This window comes from Mytilus californianus, unplaced genomic scaffold (assembly GCF_021869535.1).
Source record: "Mytilus californianus isolate M0D057914Y unplaced genomic scaffold, xbMytCali1.0.p SCAF_5, whole genome shotgun sequence".
Lineage (NCBI taxonomy): Eukaryota > Metazoa > Mollusca > Bivalvia > Mytilida > Mytilidae > Mytilus > Mytilus californianus.
This window is the reverse complement of record NW_026262701.1, coordinates 17,715,555-17,736,283: the sequence shown is the minus strand read 5'-3', so window position 1 is coordinate 17,736,283 and position 20,729 is coordinate 17,715,555. Positions and strand designations below refer to the sequence as shown.

Here is a 20,729-nt window from a genome sequence, read left to right as displayed (position 1 = left end):
ATTAAACCATGGCCAATATTATCTTTAATTATGACATAGTTATTGCATGATAGTCGGGTTTCAAACTGTAGTATCTGTCTGTACATATCACATGACCCAGTTAGTTCACGTAGAATATTCAAGTTTATTTACAATTAATTGCAATCTATTCTATTTTATAAATAAAATGCATGACTGTACCTTCAAACTGGATATCTATATCCATAATTAATAAATAACAGAAGTAATCTTGCAAATTTTATCCATAAGCACATGTTAAATCTATTTATATCTACTTCCTGTCATTTAGGCGGGAAAATAGGGAGACTTAGTTGTTGACATTGAATATGGTTACTTATAGATCTATAGATCAAAGATAAATTTATAGATTTAGGAATTCTTTTTAAATGGTTCATGACAAATAAAGATTTAAATTTCAGTGCAGTATTTAGTCTGTATCTATGTTTGATTATCACCAAAGACAAGAAAGGTTAATATTTACATGAAATCTATGGCAAAATGTTCTAAAATTTATGAAAAATTTCTTTTTATTAAAATCTAAGATAGAAACTGGTTCAAAAAATAAAAAAATATTTGCAATTATTTTTGTTAATTTTATATCTTCTTATGACAGGAATCCTTTCACATTCAACAACTTTCTTTCTAGAAACTAGAAAGTTTTTTTAAATTAAACATTTTTGTTCTCTTTTGAATGATATTTTATTTTCATTGATTTTGGATTTTATAAAAGATTTAATTACTTTAAATTCAGATGAATATGAATCATTATTTATTTATTTTTAAAAAATATTAAAGTATACAAACTGTTTTTTGATTTACTTCTTTTTTTTCCAATAATTTTCTGACTCAATATCTAAATAACACAGTACCACAGTATTAAAACAAAACAAGAGACATAAAAACTACAGTAACTAGAAATAGAGCTAAGCGACGCGATGCGACACAACTGATTGTATGAAATATTTCACCAAGCTGTCCGCACGCGTTACCCTGGTGCTATCCAAAAATCCTGGGGAGAACACTGCCACTGAACCATGAAAATGAGGTCAAGGTCAAATGACACCTGCCAGCTAGACATGTACACCTTACAATCATTCCATACACCAAATATAGTTGACATTGCTTAAAGTGTAAGAAAAGCAGACCAAAACACAAAAACTTAACATAAGCAATGAACCATGAAAATGAGGTCAAGGTCAAATAAAACCTGCCAGACTGACATGTACATAATTAAATATTTCCATACACCAAATATAGTTGACCTACTGCATACAGTATTAGAAAAACAGACCAAAACACAAAAACTTAACATTGAGCAATGAACCATGAAAATGAGGTCAAGGTCAAATAAAACTTGCCAGACTGACATGAACATGGTACAATATTTCCATACACCAAATACAGTTGACCTATTGCATACAGTATTAGAAAAACAGACCAAAACACAAAACTAAACTATGACTACTGAACCATGAAAATGAGGTCAAGGTCAGATGACACCTGCCAGTTGGACATGTACCCCTTACTATCATTACATACACCAAATATAGTAGACCTATTGCTTATAGTATCTCAGATATGGACTTGACCACGAAAACTTAACCTTGTTCACTGATCCATGAAATGAGGTCGAGGTCAAGTGAAAACTATCTGACGGGCATGAGGACCTTGCAAGGTACGCACATACCAAATATAGTTATCCTATTACTTATAATAAGAGAGAATTTAACATTCCAAAAAATCTGAACTTTTTTTCCAAGTAGTCGCTGAACCATGAAAATGAGGTCAAGGACATTGGACATGTGACTGACGGAAACTTCGTAACATGAGGCATCTATATACAAAGTATGAAGCATCCAGGTCTTCCACCTTCTAAAATATAAAGCTTTTAAGAAGTTAGCTAACGCCGCCGCCGGATCACTATCCCTATGTCCAGCTTTCTGCGACAAAAGTCACAGGCTCGACAAAAAACTTTAACCAGAGACTGAACCTAAATATTTACACAGCCAATGACAGATGAAGGATCACTATGTTACTTCTTCACCAAAATATTGTAGGATCTACAAAACAAAATAATCCCGGATACCGATTCTTAAAGAGCAAAAAAATAGCCTCTACAGGTGGTTACCACAATTTCACATCCTTGAGGATGATGTATTTAGTTTATATTAGTTGGGGTCAACCTTGTGACCTTAGAATTATCTATGATACCAGCTTTGTCTTGTGTAATCACCTGTATCAAATAGCTTTCAACTGATTTTTTATATCTACTGAGGAGGATATACTGAGTCCGAGGATAATATATAATGTAGACTGTATCACTGCTACGGTACATGTTTCTAGGACCGCTCTGTATGTACACCCTCATCCACAACACACCATTTAACATTCTTACAGATACAACATTCTCCTGTAAAAAAAATATTAAACAATACAAATAAACAGCTGCACCATGCGCACATAATATGCACACACATCCTTTTACTGACCCTGTTTCTTAGATAAAAAAGTCTAAATTATCTAATATCTTTTAATTATTATATTACAATATTAATACAACATTTATATAGTGTCAAAATTTAATAAAAACAGGTTAAAGTAAGTTGACCTGTTGAACAAAATGTGAAAGTATTTACAAACGGGGCATACTAAAAACAGGTAACTTTTAAAGACAGACTAGGCATGAAAAAGTATTATGTAAAATTGCAATAGCATTTATACAAATTGAATATTCTATTAACCAAACATTTAATCAACATTTGTCTTCACATTTTCTCTTTTGATTAGAAATTCTTTTTTTCTGTAAACAATGGTAAAGAAAACAGTTTACTAAACAATCAACTTAAACCAACCATAGAAAGTTTTACAGGTTGTTGATGGGCACTGTGAAATCTACATTGAGAAGAACTGTAATTATTATACTAAGCAGATGCCAAAACGTGAGTGACTTGTGGCTTGGTAAATATTGCATCAAACACTGCTTTTTATATTTCTATTACAGAATTAAAGTAAGATCTTTTACATAATTCAAGTAAGATCTAGAAAGTACTTTTCACTCATGGTAGAGAAATTTAACAACATGATCAACTGATCATATTGCTACCTATAAGCTTTAAAGTTATTTTTATGGAAAATATATGGGAGGCTTTCTCACCAAATGATATTTTTAGTGCAGGTAATAGACTCTAATTTGGCATTGAAATTAGAAAGATCATATTATCGGGAACATTAGATCTAAGTTTCAAATTCATTGGACTTCAACTTCATCAAATACTACTTTGACCAAAAGCTTTAACCTGAAGCAGAACAGACAGACGAACAAAGGAAGACACACAGACCGAAAAAACATAATGCCCCTTTACTATCGTAGGTGGGGCATAAAAAGAATTATGGGTGAAAGGGTATAACAAATTGTTGTCCAACCCCACATACATTTTTTTTCCTGGAATATACACACATACTCTCTCAAAAAATACTGTTATTTCACTCTTCAGCTTCTTCTTCAGTTTCAAGGGATTGGATAAATTGCTGTCACTTATATAATGTTCTAAAAAGAAAAACAGAAAATATTTTCACAACATTTTCTAAAGGTCTACCAAATGGGAACTTCAATCAGATCAGAAGTTATAGCATGTGATTAAAATGTTAAGCTGATCTTTTAAGAGTTAACTCTCTCATGTGTTCTGTACCCCTTAATCGGCAAGAAATAGAATCCAGATTTTTTCAAATAAACATTTGTATCAAGTTCTGAAATATACATCTTTACAACTTTTAGAAAAAGAAAACCTTTCTAACTGTAAAATTGCAAAATGCAATGCACAATATCTATAGTAATTTACAAATTCTACAATAAACTTTTTTTTAATTTTTCATGGTTCACTGATTTTTCTATTTTCTTTGAACTTTTTATTTAAATATGAAAAAAAACCACTCAAATATTTCCAACAGAATCCCCTCAGAAAAGTTTAAACAATTCTAATTAGCAGCAAGTGGCAAGACTTCTCATGTGTAATTATGGGTATTCTGTCATAAAGGGGCTGATAAGGAAGACTTTTCATGCAGGTAGTTGAAATAAGATGTCAATCCAAAGTATAGAATGAGACTTCCATTTTTAGAGACAAAACATAGAATTAATACTTGAATGCAAGACTTAAATCAGGCTTACATTTCTAGAAATCTTAGAACTTTGTTTTCAGAAATTTATAAACTAATTAAGTTTAAAGTTTTTTTAAAACACTTGACTTAAGTTTATGTTAAGAAAATTTAAACTTTAAATAATATTACCATCATCTTTCTCCATTAAAAACACACTCCATTGTTTCTTTGTTGAATACTCTTGTGTACCTTCAATAGACAAAAAACAAAAAAATATTTTAAACAATAAGTCATGATCCTGCATTAATTCAGTGGTTGTGGTTTGTTGCTGTATGTTATATATGTTTTTTGTTTATTGTTTCGAACATAAATCAAGCCATTAGTTTTCTCGTTTGAACTGTTTTACATCTGTCATTTCAGGGCTGTTTATAGCTTGTTATGTATTATGGAGTTTGCTCATTGTTGAAGGCCGTACAGTGACCTATAGTTGTTAACTTCTACATCATTTGGTCCCTGGTGGAGAGTTGCCTCATTGGCAATCATACCACATTTTCTTATTTAAATCTGAACACTGGAAACATTTCATGTCCATGATTATGGTAATGGTATTAATCATTTGAAACAATCATTTCTATACTTCACAGCCTTTTGAGTCACTTTTTAAAACACAAATCTTTTTTCATTTAAAAGATTGAAAACCAGAAAACATTATTTAAAAATATAAAATGTTTAAATATATAAATAGTTAATAAATAAAAAAAAAACATTACAAAAAAATGAAATAAAGCTGACTACCACTTAATAAAAAGCTTACTATATTTGCCAGTTTGAGCAAACATTATGCCATGATCTTGCAGACAGACATTCACACCTTGTGACACACCCTTTGATGGTGGGCAACAATCATATAAAGTATCATCAATACCCTTTATCATGTTTATGACTTTGTGAGGTTTTGAGTCTGACAAGAATTTATTTGAACAAGGCCTTTATGGATGTAAAGTTGAACAAGTTTGTGACCTTGACCTTAATAAGAGTCATTTCAACCTTACTGATGCATACTCTCTGGTGGTAGACGACAAAAATATGAAGTTTTGTGTATCATTAAAATTCTACAAGGCATTCAGAAGTATCAAGTTTGAAACAACTTTGTATTATATATAATATTTCAACTTTTTAAATATTTGGATTATATGTTGACTGTTGCTTAGTCTTCATTTTTCTGTGCAGTGATTGTAGACTCTTGCTCAGTCCTTATTTTTTTGATACTGAAGGTTGGTGGTTCTCACCAGGCACTCTGGCTTCCTCCACTCATAAAAACTGACCGCCACGAAATAGCACATTAGTGTTGAAAGTGGCTTTAAACACCAATCAATCAATATTTTTTTGCTTAGAATTTTGTAGACTGTTCTTTGCCTTTTCATCGTTTTTCCATGGTATTATGTGTTTTTCTTTGACATATGATTTTTTATTGTCCCTATATATACAATAAGTAACATGATATATAAGCTATATATCCCACTACATAAAGATGGTCAAGAACACAAGTATTGCTTGTGAATTGAATGTGTATACCAGAACATGCAATAAATAATTTCTTATACTGTAAATTCAGAAATTATTGCGAGGTTTTTATTAATGCGAATAATGCGACTGAGTGAGTATCGCAATAATAAGAACTGGCATTCTGATATCTGAGACATATAATGTGAAATCGCAATAATAAATCTCGCATTTTTGTTAATTCTTCCAAAATCGCAATAATTTCTGAATTTACAGTAATTCAATCTGTATAATGAACACCTCTGTCAATTATATTTCACACATAAATCTTAATCTTCAGATCCAAATAAAAACTATTTAGACAGGTTACCCAGTATTTTCAATGTGTCATATAATAAAAATAGGTGAAATGAATCCTTTAAGTTTAATGTAACATGTACAAAATGTACATGTATTCTAAAGTTATATATGACCATGATGACAGAATATCATGAATATCTCAATTATAATCCCCTGCTATTTCTCGTCTCAATAATTTTAACTTACAAATCAGATCCAATTCTCCACATACATCTCTTGATAAGCCCTCTTTTTGCTGAAATTACACACAATATGGACTTATATAATAATATACTTCAGTAATACATTTCGATATTTCCCATCTTTTGTAATTCAGTGGTGACAGTTATGTTCGTGTATTTAACGGTGCAGAGTATAAAATAATTCTTCAGATCAAACTCGGACCTACATTTCCAGATAACATAAATTGAATGTTCCGGAAATTCAGGTTGGTCAAATTTTACTGCGTTCTGTTTGAAGATTTATTCTATTCTCTCCGAAATTGAATTCAGGATCTTGGAAAAACTGCTTAATGTTTGGAAAAAGAAGTAGGTCATCCTCATCCCTGATGGAATTGTAACTTATTTTTGGATATTTCTGGAAATATCTTACACCAGTAAGCACACAAAAGATAAGAGTTTGGATACAGAAAGGTTTTGGTTGACACAAATTGAGCAAGAGTTACTTCCCTTTTTCACCATGTTGGAGGTCTAAGTGCGCAATTTCCTTCTTATAAAGTCAGCCAACTTGTTATACTGACTGCTTGCTATATATAGACTTGAGAAAAAGGGCTTTTCTGAACAATTTTATTTTTTTAAGCTGTGCTTAACCCTTTAGCCCCCAATCCCGCCTGTAGGCGTGATGGCGACAACCATTCTTTGATGGCCCGTATGACCCTCCATACCTTTTTTGAACTGCCCCAGCTGAACTGTCATGATAGCAGGGACTTCAACCAAGCAGTTCATGGTCCATAAACTCTTCTCAGATGTCTGTTCATGAAAATATGGCACTTTGAAAGCCGTTTAAGAGTTCAAAATCAGAAAAACGTGAAAAGTAGCCAAAATCAGGTGGGGGTGGGTATCTTTTGATGGCCACTACGTAACTGGTAGTGACTGTAGGTATAAACTATTATCATAAATGCATGCATAGGTGGTCCAGGAACACAGCAAGGTATAATATGGCCAATAGGAATCTAGTCTGTAGAATCTAGGTCACCGTTTTGTCAAAAATCCGTAAAAACGGACATTTAGGCAGACCTGACTTGACAATAACAATTCCCCAGCAAGACACTTAAGGCCAATATACTCCCAGTTAGCATGAATGGACTGCTGTAACTATAGGGTAATACTTGAATGACAAAGAAAAACAGTCTGGTCAATGTTCACCTCTCAAGGTCGTTTTAAAATCGGAAAATAGACAGAAAATTAACATTTTTCAGTGGGGGTGGGTTCAGTATATAGTAAAATTGAGAATGGAAACAGGGAATGTGTCAAAGAGACAACAAACCAACCAAAGAGCAGAAAACAGCCCAAGACCACCAATTGGTCTTCAACACAGTGAGAATATCCTGCACCTGGAGGCAAGCTTCAGCTGGCCCCTAAACAATAATGTATAGTATTACTAGTTCAGTGATGTCACACTCTGAAACATATCAATGAACCAAAATTAAAAAAACATACAAGACTAACAAAGGCCAGAGGTAAATTCGTTCCCTTGGGACAATGTGTCGGAATTATACATGTTTTAGAGATCTTAACTCTCCCCCTATACCACTAGCCAATATGGAATAAACAAACACATAGCAATACACACAGTAAAACTTGGTTTTAAGGCGGTCAAATCAGAAAATTGCTCCTGACTCAGAATCCCAAAAGGGATTAACAATGTAGCAGTTACCACGATTTTCCAAGAACTCCAAAGAACTGAATAGTGACCCAAGAACTGATAAATGTTACCCGAAAACTTTATTCTATAATTATAACAATAATAATAATATAATAATAATAATAATAATAATAAATTCTTTATTTAAAGAGGGTAAACACAGTTAGTTACAATTACTAATCTTCCCTGAGGCCCTCATATACAGGGGTTTCATTATCTTTCATGTTGACCGGTACATTCCTATTTGAAGGTGGTACTTTTCAATATATTCAATGAACATCTTATATAAAAATTTCTGAATTCAGGCGGTACTTATCTGTAGCATAGGAGGGTAAAAGTATCGGGTACTGCCTCCTAATGAATGGCCTGCATATACAATACAAGTAAAAAAATAATAAGAGAAAAAAAAAAAAAAAAAAGCAAACATACAACATATCAACACAATCGTATAGTCATGATAGTTCAATATACATGTATCATTAGAACATATAAAACAGTTACAGATTGCATATGGTTTTATACTGCTGTTATAGATATTTATATAATTTTGAAATATAAGTCATTTTTACTAAAAAATAAGTATAATAAGTATAATTTCACTTCAAAAAATCGATTTTGTGTTTCTTGTATACAAGTTCTTTGCATAACAATATGGCCTACTTAAATTATTCAAAGGATAGATAACTGTATCTAAATAAAAGAGTAAAACAGTTCTGAAGGATTGGTTTCTTTAGTAATGGAAATTTAAAAGGTAAATACATATTTGGAAAACTTGAATTTAAAAAAAAAATTATTAATACTTTCTATACTTTTATTTAGATCGAATAGAGTTATCCACCTTTTAAATATTCACATCTGCCATATTTTTATCCACACAGAACTAGCATACAAGACACACAAATTGAATTCATGAAGTGAAACTGTACTTTTATTAAATAAAAACGACTTGTATCTTAATATTATATACTTTAATATCTATTAAAGCAGTATAACACCATATAAAATAATAGTTTTTGGTTAAAATCTATCCGTTCTCGGGTCAATATTCAGTTCTTGGGAGTTCTCAGGAAATCATGGTACTGCAATACACCTTATCACTATTTAGTCCAAGCCGGGAAAAGCAGTTACTTAGGTACTTCCTGCTGAGGTCAAGCAGAACAAAACAAAGGTTATCAGCAATGATCTGAGGGAGGAAAAAGTTTGGAAAGCGGATATTTTAAAATTTTAATAGTGTAAGAAGCAATTTTTAAAAGACAAATTGGAGTCATTGAAAATACTTTGTCTGATGTGTTTAAACAAGGCCCTAGTCCAAATAATTATGACGTCTTGAAAGGCTATTTTAATTTTTTTTCTGTGACAAAGGCATCACAAAAAAAATTAAAATAGCCTTTCAAGACCGGTCTAAAATTACACAACTTTTCATACCAGTTGAAGCTATCTGGGGCCGGGTAACACGAATGACCTAATAACACCGTTATTATCAAAATAACACTTGTAATGACCGAATAACACTTGAAATTTTAATATTAGCACATATTGGGGACTTTTAAATATTGATTATTAAATAATATTATATTTTAAGTGTAATTTATAACTTAAAAATGATTAACAGAAAGCAGGTAAGTTTATAAAGATCGTTTTAAATTTAGTGTGTACAGGGTGTACATCCTGGTCATCCAACAAGGCGACCATTGTGATTTCCTTGGTCGCCACAATGGATGTACACACTATATTTCAAATAATCTTTATGAACTTACCTGCTTTCTGTAAATCATTTTTAAGTTATAAAATACATTAATAATATACTATTATTTATTAATCAAAGTTTAAAAGTCACCAATATGTGCTAATATTAAAATTTCAAGTGTTATTTGGTCATTACAAGTGTTATTTGGACAATAACGGTGTTATTCAGTCATTCGAGATACCGATCTGGGGCCTTGCAAGTCCAAATAATTATGACATCTGGGGCCTTGTAAGTCCAAATAATTATGACGTCAGACCTCATAATTATTTGGACTTACAAGGCCCCAGATAGCTTCAACTGGTATGAAAAGTTGTGTAATTCTAGAACTTATCTGGATAGGAATAAATAGCGATATAAAGGTGTATGTAGCACATCTATGCCACTAGCACCTGCATCTTATCATTATTTTCTCAACTTTCAGAGTTTGCTGCAAAAGAATTGTTAGTAAGGGGACGAAGTCCCCAATTACAGTAGAAAAATCAATAAAAAAAAAAGAAAAAAAAAAAATCAGGAAAATTTCCCGAAATTTTCATTGTACTAATGAACTCAAAATCGTTAACTTTTTTTTTGTAACTTTTTTTAATTCCCGCATTTGCGCAGAAATCTACTTCCTTCTTCCGGTCTCGTTTGTCATGAGACTTTGAGTGAAATATATATTTATCAATCCAGTAAAATATAGGAAGGAACACAATAACAATTTCATTTCTAATTATTCTTTGATATGAAAAAACGTTACCTGATGATAGCGTTTCTTTGTTTACATTGAATATGACGTCATAACTAAAATAACGTCACAACTAAAATCCCTAACAACAGAACCAAAATCGGTAACGTTACGGTATTTCCGTTTCTTTTTTAACAGATTTAGGACTTAAAATATGTTTGAATTAAAAAAAAAAAACTTATGTAGACTTCGTCCCCTTTCACAGGTAATGCCTGCCTCATATTAATTGTACAGCGAGGAGTGTATTCTTTAAACAATGAAACAAAAAATAAAAACATTTGATTCTGAGATTGTACAGCTTTTCATACATTTTGTTCTTACATTGCAAACTTCAATAAGGGAATTCGTGATCTCTCTTTTTGTTTTACTAAGATCAATCTGTTCTACTTCTTGTTCCAGCCAGCCCCAACGTTCTAGAATTGGTTTTAGATCTTTTGTTCTGGTTCTCGATACGACATGACCCAAAAGTTGTTTTTGCATTGTTATGACAGAAAATGAAAAAAATAACTTTCGTGTCTGTCAAAATTGCCGCTTTGGCTTTCATCAATGTGTACACAAATTTCGATGACGTATATCGCGACCGGAAGTGAAATTGTTTCATAAGAAGGGCAACGAAAATCTTCTGTACTTGGCAATGTAAGGTATAATTTTTTTAAGCACCACCAATGTTAGTGTAAAATAGATTCATCCTTATACTTTAACTAGAGGGGTATTACGGTTTTTGGGTAAACTATTAAAGGGCAAAATGATGTATTTATATTTATTATAACACGAATAAAAACTGAGTTAGACAACCCTGGCTTAGGCCTGAGACTACTATAACACTTTGTTATAGTAGTCTCAGCTTAGGCTTAGTCCAATAGACAACTTTTGAGTTCGTTGCATTTTCGTCAAAAACTTTGGTTTTAGTGTAGTGAACATCATTTGTGCGTTTAGGGGCATCGTCACTTCTTTCCCATGTTGATCGAGTGGTTGAAAAAATATAATGATGTATTGCAAGAATTATTCGGCAAATTAGATTCTTATAATTGATAATCAGCACTGCTGTCATTAGGGAATTATGATTAAGTACCTACGAAAAAAAAATTTTTTAGTTTATCCTGCATAATGACGATCACGAAGACGCTTGATAAACTTTGATACTGCAGGAATATAGGCGATCCCCTCTATCTGGTTAATGACGTCATAAAGGCGTGCATAATTGACGAACTTTCCTGGGAAGGACATAACTCGAAAGTGGTCTATTAATTATGGGTACAAGTCAAATCGGCACCTACAGAAAAAGTCAAATCGGCACCTCATTAATTCGGCACCTACTGAAAAAGTCAAATCGACACCTGGTCAATTCCACACTTACAGAAAAGGTCAAATCGGCTTCTAGTTTAATCAGCACCTATTTAAAGTAATTTTGGCACTTAATATTATTTTTACCCTTTTTTTTCCTTTTGACATGAGGCACGGGGAGAATGGTTTTTTTTTTTGTGGATATATATAAATTTTTGGAAAAGCTTACAATTTTCCTGAAAGAAACATCAGAAATTAGAAAATTTGAATTGTTGAGATGTTAGAATCAATTTTTACTTTTTAAATACAAATGCAAGTGTAGTTCAATGTACATGTACATATAGTCATGATAGTATTATGATTTCTTTTTTAGATCTTTACACCAGAATGCATACAGACTTATCACCACATCTCCATACAGAAGAGTGCAATAAGTTTATTTATGCATATAAGAAATGCATGGAAAATGTATGTATTTGAAAAGCCTCTGCTTCATCATCTTTTAAATATGAATTTTTGTTGTTTTAATGTTCATACCTCAAATATGTTGTCACTAGCTTATCCCTGTACCTACTCATGTTATTGCAGATTAAATACATGCATATGAAATAGAAATATGAATATACAAGTACATTTTACATATATATAACATGTATAAGGAGAAATAAGGAATTTACATACAAGTGAATTAGAAATAAGCTCTAGTGGGCATACATTTTTATTTAAGAAGATTTATCATGGATATGAGATAAACATCAATGAGACAGTCATGACAGTGGCCTGATGAACATAACAAATAGCTATACAGTTTAAGAAGCATTGGAAGATACTCATCTTTACCGTACTAATTTGTTAACTGGCAAAACGAAATGTCTGTAGTTACTAAATATTTTTGATACTGCTTTGTTCAGCATGTGTTCAGTCTGGATATTTATGTACGAAGACTATTACCATGATTACTTAATCTAAACTTTTATAAAGCATTGCACTTGCATTGATTTCGCAAATAAGACAAATGTAGTGAATAAGATGAGACCAGTAATATACTCTCTGGTGGATAATTGTCTCATTGTCAATCATTCCACATCTTTTTTATTTTTGAAATATTTGTTTTACAAACATGACATAGGTTTGGGTTTTTATTTTAAGCATTTCCTATACCCTGAAGGTACCAATGTATTTCCAGTAGTGAGATTTCTGAATGAATTTCAATTTGTCAGCATTTTTCACAATTCACAGAGTTTGCATTTCCTGTCATGATTTCCTTGGTAGACTAGATTTTTTAGTGTGTCTTTCTATGTTGTGATGTAACACTATTGTTTCAGATAAGGGTGAAGGTTTGGTACCATTAAAACGTTTAAACCCGCTGCAATTGTTTACACCTGTCCTAAGTCAGGCATCCGATGTTCAGTAGTTGTCGTTTGTTGATGTGGTTCATAAGTGTTTCTGGTTTCTCGTTTTTTATATAGATTAGACCGTTGGTTTTCCCGTTTGAATAGTTTTACACTTGTAATTTTTGGGGCCCTTTATAGCTTGCTATGCGGTGTGAGCCAAGGCTCCGTGTTGAAGACTGTACTTTGACCTATAATGGTTTACTTTTATAAATTGTGACTTGGATGGAGAGTTGTCTCATTGGCACACATACCACATCTTCTTATATCTAGATGGTTGCTGCTTACAACGAAGCTATTAAATCAAGAGTTCCAAGTGGTGAAGTTGAAATCATCCCTTCAAAAATTTTATGAACGCCAATACAAGTTGGTTAACTGTTATGGAATATCTGTTTCAATGATGACATTTTTATCCAAATTTCCTAACCACAATCATGTCATCTTTTCCTTGTATGTGAATGACTGAATTAGACTTATCACTGGGTTTGTTCTTACATGAGCAACATGATGGGTGCCACATGTGGAACAGAATCTGCTTACCGTTCCAGAGCACCTGATATCACCCCTGGTTTTTGGCGGGGTTTGTGTATCTCAGTCTTTGGTATTCTATGTTGTGTTTTGTATGCTGTTCTTTGTCTTTTGGTCGTTTTTATACGACCGCAAAAAAATTTTGAGGTCGAATATTGGTATGACGTTGGCGTCGTCGTCGTCCGGCGTCGTCGTCCGAATACACAATGGTTTTCGCACTCTAACTTTAGTTTAAGTGAATGGATCTTTATGAAATTTTACCATAAGGTTCAATACCACAATAGGAAGGTGGGGATTGATTTTAGGGGTTATGGTACCAACAGTTAAGGAATTAGGGGCCAAAAAGGGGCCGAAAATAAGCATTTTTGTAACTTCCAGACATAACTTGTGTGTTAGCATATGGATCTCTTTGACATTGTACCACAAGATTCCATATCACAAAGGGTCAATGCTGGGATTGATTTTGGGGTTAATTGCCTCAAAATTTTAGGAATAAGGGGCCAAAAGGGGGCAAAAAACAAGCATTTTTCTAGTTTCATGACAATAACTTGTGTGTAAGTGTATGGATCTTTCTGAAATTTTACTACAAGGTTCCATTTCACAAAGGGAAAGCTGGAATTGAGTGTTGTGGTAATTGCCCAAAACGTTTAGTAATAAGGGGCCTAAAAAGGGGTTTAAAATAAGCATTTTTGAGTTTCTAGACAATAACTTGTGTTCAAGTGTATGGATCTCTCTAAAATTGTATTACAAGGTACCATACCACAAAGGCAAGGCTGTTATTGAGCTTGGTTTGGGGGGAAAGGGGGGTGGGGGTGATGAATCATAAGGGGGGCGGGGGTCAAAAAAGGGGTAATATTTTTTTTTCCTTTTTTTTTTGTTTAAAATTTACATTTTAAGTTAGTTATTTTTTATCACGAAGAGAAAGTAGGAATTGAGTTTTGGGGTTGATTGCTCAAACATTTATGAATAAGGGGCCAAATATTGGTCGAAAATAAGGATTTTTTTAGTTTGCAACAAAAACTTGTGTTCAAGTGTATGGATCTCTGTGAAATTGTATTGCAATGTACCATACCACAAATTGAAGGTTGTGATTGAGGTGGGGGATGATGAATCAAAAGGGGGTTGAAAAAATGTGTGGGGGGTAGGATTTTTTTTTTCCTTTTTTTTTCTTTAAAATTTTCCATTTAAAGATGGTTGTTTCAGATTTATATATGAAAGAAAATAATAATGATACGGTTATATATCATGCGGAACTGAAATTTAAAATTATGTATATTGGAAATAAAGGTTACATTGGAAAGTAATAATTGGCTTTGGGGGGGGGGGGGTGGTTATGGCTCTAATGTTTAAGGAATAAGGGGAAAAAAGGTTAAAAAACAAGGGTTTCCATTTTAATAGACAAATAATTGAGTAAAGAACATTATTTAAAAGCAGTGTAAGGTTGGTAATTCAAACTCATTTAAATATCTCATCTACACTGCTTTTAAATTATGTAAATTGGAAATTTGCCAATAACTTTATTGTTAATAAATGCATTGGAAATTTGCCAACAATTTTAGTGTAATAAACTTCATTGGAAATTTGCCAATATAAAATTTTGCTGATGAAGGTTTTTTGTTTACCTTTAGCCTTGACTATGAAGTCATTTTCTATTTTTATAGCCTTATGATGTAGTTGAATTATTTAATACTTTTATGATGTGTTTAAATGGGGTTTTATCATGTTTATGGTTGCAAATTTATTGTTTTAGTATAATAAACTCCATTTAAAATTTGCCAATAAAAAAAATTTTTGTTTATTTTTAGCTATGATTATGATGTCATTTTCTATTTTACTTTTATGGTTGCAAAGAAATTTTTATTTTTAGATATTACTGTTAAATGATGCTGATTAAGGTTTTTGCTATGTTTAGCCATGACTATGATGTCATTTTCTATTTTAATATCTGTTATGATGTATTTAAATGGGCTTTTATGGTTACAAAGGAATTTTATTTTTAGATATTACTATAAAATGTTGCTGATGCTGATTAAGGATTTTGTTTATTTTTAGCCATGACTATGATGTCATTTTCTATTTTAATACCTTTATGATGTAATTTCCATTTTTAGATATTACTGTTAAATGATGCTGATTAAGGGTTTTTTGCTATGTTTAGCCATGACTATGATGTCATTTTCTATTTTAATATCTTTATGATGTATTTAAATGGGCTTTTATGGTTACAAAGGAATTTTATTTTTAGATATTACTTTAAATGTTGCTGATTAAGGATTTTTGTTTATTTTTAGCCATGACTATGATGTCACTTTCTATTTTAATACCTTTATGATGTATTTAAATGGGCTCCCATGTATTTAGATTTTTGATTATTTATACATGTTACCAAATTGGTCCACATTGAACAAAAACGGTCCAAATTTCAACTTTATTACATTACATCAAACATTGAATTCTACATATTCTTTGATATATTGAAATTAACAAACAATTTAGTTTATGGATATTCCACCATAATAGGTAAATTAAATTTTTTCCAGTTCTTACACCACATTCATCCTGTGTCAGAAACCTATGCTGTGTCAAATATTTAATGACAATCCAAAATCATAGCTGTATCAAGCTTGAATTTTGTGTCCATACTTGCCCCAACTGTTCAGGGTTCGACCTCTGCGGTCGTATCAAGCTGCGCCCCAGCGAAGCATTTTATTATTTTTTGCCGTGTCCTCGTCTGTTTTTTTTTTTTTTTTTACTAATGAGATTGAATGTCAATTTGGTACATTGTATCTTTTGTCACTCTTTTAAGACTTAAACAAAATTATAGAGGAATATTTGCTTTTTGTTTGGTTTTGTAATAAAAAGGTTTGATAATAGCATAGACTTTATAAAAATTTAGAACCCCAGAAATAAACATACTTTTTGCAGTGTAATGTATGTAGTCCCTAACATTAGAAATTCTACAGTAACCAACAGTCTTCACATGTTGGTCAATCAAATCAGGCTTTTTATTGTAAGCAGATAGGTGATAGTCAAATGATTATATACATGATTGTAGACATTTTAACGAATATTATAATTGTTTTTCAGAATTTTTTCTCAAAGTTCTTTGGCCATTGTGACAGACATGAACATTGGATGTCAAAGTGTCTGAAGAAAGAGGTAATAATGATAGCATCTGCATGGTTACTCTTCAAGGAGGTTTTTTCCAGCATGCAACATTTATTTGTGGAAGTGATACTTATCAACCCACATGTAGTTAATAATAAGACACAATCTGGGGTTACAGTTTTTCAGACACCAATAACTTTGACAAACCTTCATGAAATTTTATGAAACTTAGATTGAAGCTTTATATGATCTAAAGACAGTATCCGCAGCAAAATTTTGATTGATTGATCAGTGTTTACCACTTTCAGCACTATTTTGCTATTTCGTGGAATTTTTTTTGGTGGAGGAAGACAGAGTCCCTGGAGAGAACCACTGACCTTCATAAGGAAACTGACAATCCTAGTCAATTAAGATTAGAGTTGAGCCCACCTGCCACGTGCAGGATCCGAACTCAAAACCTCAATATTGACAGGCTAGTGATACAGTAGTTCAACTATTTAGACCACTTGGCCACCGAGGCCATAGCAAAATTTTGAATTTTCAATATTTTACAGAAAAAGGGACTAAATTGTTTTGCAGTTAACATTTAGATACAGTCTGGGTATACATTTTTTTGACATCAATTACTTTGTTAAAGCTTCATAGAATTTTATGATACTTTAGCAGAAGACTTTTTATGATTATTAAAAAATAGTGTTCAAATCCAAATTTTTAACATATATTTTTCATTTTACCATATTTTAGTGATAAGTGGACTTCTTTTCTTTGCAATTAAGATTTAAAAACAGTCTTGGATGACATTTTCTAGACATCAATAAATTTGTTAAACCATTATGGAATGTTTTCAAACTTGGGAATAAGTTTCTTCAAGACCAAAGAAATGTTATCTGAAAAAAAGGATTGATTTTTATACGCCCGTCAAATTTTTGACGGGACGTATTATGGTATACAAATGTCCGTCCGTCTGTCTGTCCGTCTGTCTGTCTGTCCGTCTGTCTGTCTGGCGTAAACATGTCGCACCGTAACTTGAGAATGACTTATCCAAATTTCATGAAACTTAACATAGTTGTTTCTTATGATGGTCAAACGATCTGTATACTTTTTGGTGAAAATAAGATTAAAACCTTTTGAGTTACGGGACTTAGTAACTAAAACAGGTGTGTGTTTTTTTCACATGTCGCGCCGTATCTCAAAAACAATTTATGATTATTGCTTAAAACTTTACACACTTCTTAGTTATATTAATCTTAAGATCTGTATACTTTTTGGTGATGATTCAAAATTTTATATTTTAGAGATATTGAGTATTTTGCTAAAAAAGGGGGAGGGGTTTTTCACATGTCGCGCCGTATCACAAAAACAGTTTATGATTATTGCTTAAAACTTTACACACTTCTTTAAAAATAGTTATATTAACTTTAAGATCTGTATACTTTTTGGTGATGATTCAAAATTTTATTTTTGAGTTATTGAGTATTTTGTAAAATAAGGGGGAGGGGTTTTTCACATGTCGCGCCGTATCTCAAAAACAATTTATGATTATTGCTTAAAATTTTACACACTTCTTAGTTATATTAATCTAAAGATCTGTATACTTTTTGGTTTTGATTCAAAATTTTATTTTTGAGATTGATTTTTTTTTTTTTTAAAGGGGGGGGTTTTCACATGTCGCGCCACATCTCAAAAACAATTTATGATTATTGCTTAAAATTTTACACACTTCTTAGTTATATTAATCTAAAGATCTGTATACTTTTTGGTTTTGATTCAAAATTTTATTTTTGAGATTGATTTTTTTTTTTTTTTAAAGGGGGGGGTTTTCACATGTCGCGCCACATCTCAAAAACAATTTATGATTATTGCTTAAAATTTTACACACTTCTTAGTTATATTAATCTAAAGATCTGTATACTTTTTGGTTTTGATTCAAAATTTTATTTTAGAGATATTGAGTTTTTTTGTAAAAAAAAAAAAAAGGGTTTTCGCATGTCACACCGTACAATGTATGTCAGAAACTATTTATGCTTATTGCATAAAAATTCACACACAAGACAACGGGCGTATCATGCGCTCATGGCGCAGCTGTTTATAAACTTTCCTACACTTTTACACTAACAACAGCATTTTTAGTGGAACCCTTTACAATGTTTTTAGTAAAAATTTTGAAAGTTATCAAAAGTCTGAAAAGAGTCAACTTAGCAGATTTTTCATTTAACTTTCATCCCTAGCTATGTAAATCAACAATGAAAAGCAGATCAGATAAAAGTTGTAACATGAGTTTTGTTGTTGATGAGAATCTGAGGACATTGAAACTTTATGAAAAATATCATCACTGAAGATACATTTTCTTTTGTTACATCTTCTGACATCAGACTCGGACTTCTCTTGAACTGAATTTTAATGTGCGTATTGTTATGTGTTTACTTTTCTACATTGGCTAGAGGTATAGGGGGTGGGTTGAGATCTCATAAACATGTTTAACCCCGCCACATTTTTGCGCCTGTCCCAAGATAGGAGCCTCTAGCCTTTGTTAGTCTTGTATTATTTTTAATTTTAGTTTCTTGTGTACAATTTGGAGTTTAGTATGGCGTTCATTATCACTGATCTAGTATATATATTTGTTTAGGGGCCAGCTGAAGGATGCCTCCGGGTGCGGGAATTTCTCGCTACATTGAAGACCTGTTGGTGACCTTCTGCTGTTGTCTGTTCTATGGTCGGGTTGTTGTCTCTTTGACACATTCCCCATTTCCATTCTCAATTTTAATGTATATATATTTCAAATAATATTTATGAATTGCTATTCCAATCAAATCTTGAAAACATGAGGCCAACTTCAGGCCTTACTTTCCATAAGAGCAAAAATATTTTTTTGTACTAACTACTTTTAAAGTGTAATAATTTGAGTTATATTGTACAAAGATTAGGACATGTTATTATACTTTACAGAGACTGGCAAGAAGAAAGATAAATGCAGATAAAGCAAAGGCAAAGAATGTACAAAGACAATCAAATATTGTCAGCATATTTGATGATGAAAGATGGAAATTTTTGGATTCAGAAGATTGAAATGATTGTTGTGTGAAGGAATTCTTTTTGGATGTGTAATGTTGAGTGACAAGTATCACATGAAAGTTATAATCAATTCTATAAACATTTTGGAAGAAGACTTTGACTACTGTTTTCTGTGAAATATCTTTCAAATGTACATTTCTAGTCTTTCATCATAAGTACTGATAATCATTCAGGGAATATGGGATTGTCAAAATGCCTTTCACTCAGTTAAAAATTGCTTTTACTGCAAACATTATTAGCAGAATTGTCCTCTGATATACATTGTCCACTAGTTATTTTTATCTATACAGTATTCCATGCATACATGCATAAGTCAATGTGCTCATGAATTTATTGTAAAAAAAACTAAGTTAATGGACTGGATTGTATACACATACACATACATGTACCTTTTGTAAGTGAGTGGGGCTACAACAAGTCTTCCTTTCCTCAATCATCATAATGGGGTAGTCTAATGGGGCAAGCTCTTATTTAGTGTTCTTTTCATTTTATACCATTTGGTGAGTCTGATGAGGAGAAAAATGTTGTTGAGTTGTGATTAATCATTTTATTGTAAATAAACATGGTTTTATTTGAATTTATAAAGAAATGTTTTAATGTTTTAACACTTTGTCTTATTTCTGTAGTATATGCTGCATTGATTTGCTTGTTTTCTTAAAACATGGATTTTCTTAAAAAACATGGCTCAATTATTAGACATAAAAAATTGAAACAGACTGTTAAATAAAAATAATAATAAGAAAACAAGATTTCTTTCAAATTGTCTTTGAAAACAACAAACCTGCAGTCATCATTAATCTAATTTAATGCTTTATTTTTTTAAATGAGGACTGTCAACAGCCGAATGGCTACTAGTGGTTCTCAACAAAATACAAAACAAATATATCATTTTTATATAGATTAGACCGTTGGTTTTTCCGTTTGAATGGTTTTACACTAGTAATTTTTTGGGGCCCTTTATAGCTTGCTGTTCGGTGTGAGCTAATGCTCCATGTTGAAGGCCGAACCTTGACCTATAATGGTTTACTTTTATAAATTGTAACTTGGATGGAGA

General features: G+C 31.9%; 1 protein-coding gene and 1 long non-coding RNA gene across 3 annotated transcripts in view; one reads left to right on the top strand and one right to left on the bottom strand.

Moving 5' to 3' along the window:
* Positions 1-10,835, bottom strand: part of LOC127701065 (centromere protein N-like) — a 35,444-nt gene extending 24,609 nt beyond the window's left edge. Inside the window, exons 1-5 of the mRNA XM_052204858.1 lie at positions 10,614-10,835; positions 6,145-6,193; positions 4,285-4,344; positions 3,462-3,547; positions 2,234-2,410 (exon numbers count right to left, since the gene is read on the bottom strand). Of these exons, the coding sequence (XP_052060818.1) occupies positions 2,234-2,410; positions 3,462-3,547; positions 4,285-4,344; positions 6,145-6,193; positions 10,614-10,772 (531 nt within the window). The 5' untranslated portion in view covers positions 10,773-10,835. The remainder of the gene's footprint in view (positions 1-2,233; positions 2,411-3,461; positions 3,548-4,284; positions 4,345-6,144; positions 6,194-10,613) is intronic.
* Positions 10,836-10,858: 23 nt separating this feature from the next.
* On the top strand, positions 10,859-20,280 carry LOC127701109 (uncharacterized). Of its 2 annotated transcripts, none has more exons than XR_007981815.1 (4): positions 10,859-10,928; positions 11,950-12,044; positions 16,583-16,654; positions 19,550-20,280. It is a non-coding gene; the product is annotated as an uncharacterized LOC127701109 (long non-coding RNA). The 2 variants fall into 2 exon arrangements; XR_007981814.1 differs by having other exon boundaries at positions 10,867-10,933.
* Positions 20,281-20,729: the final 449 nt, after the last annotated feature.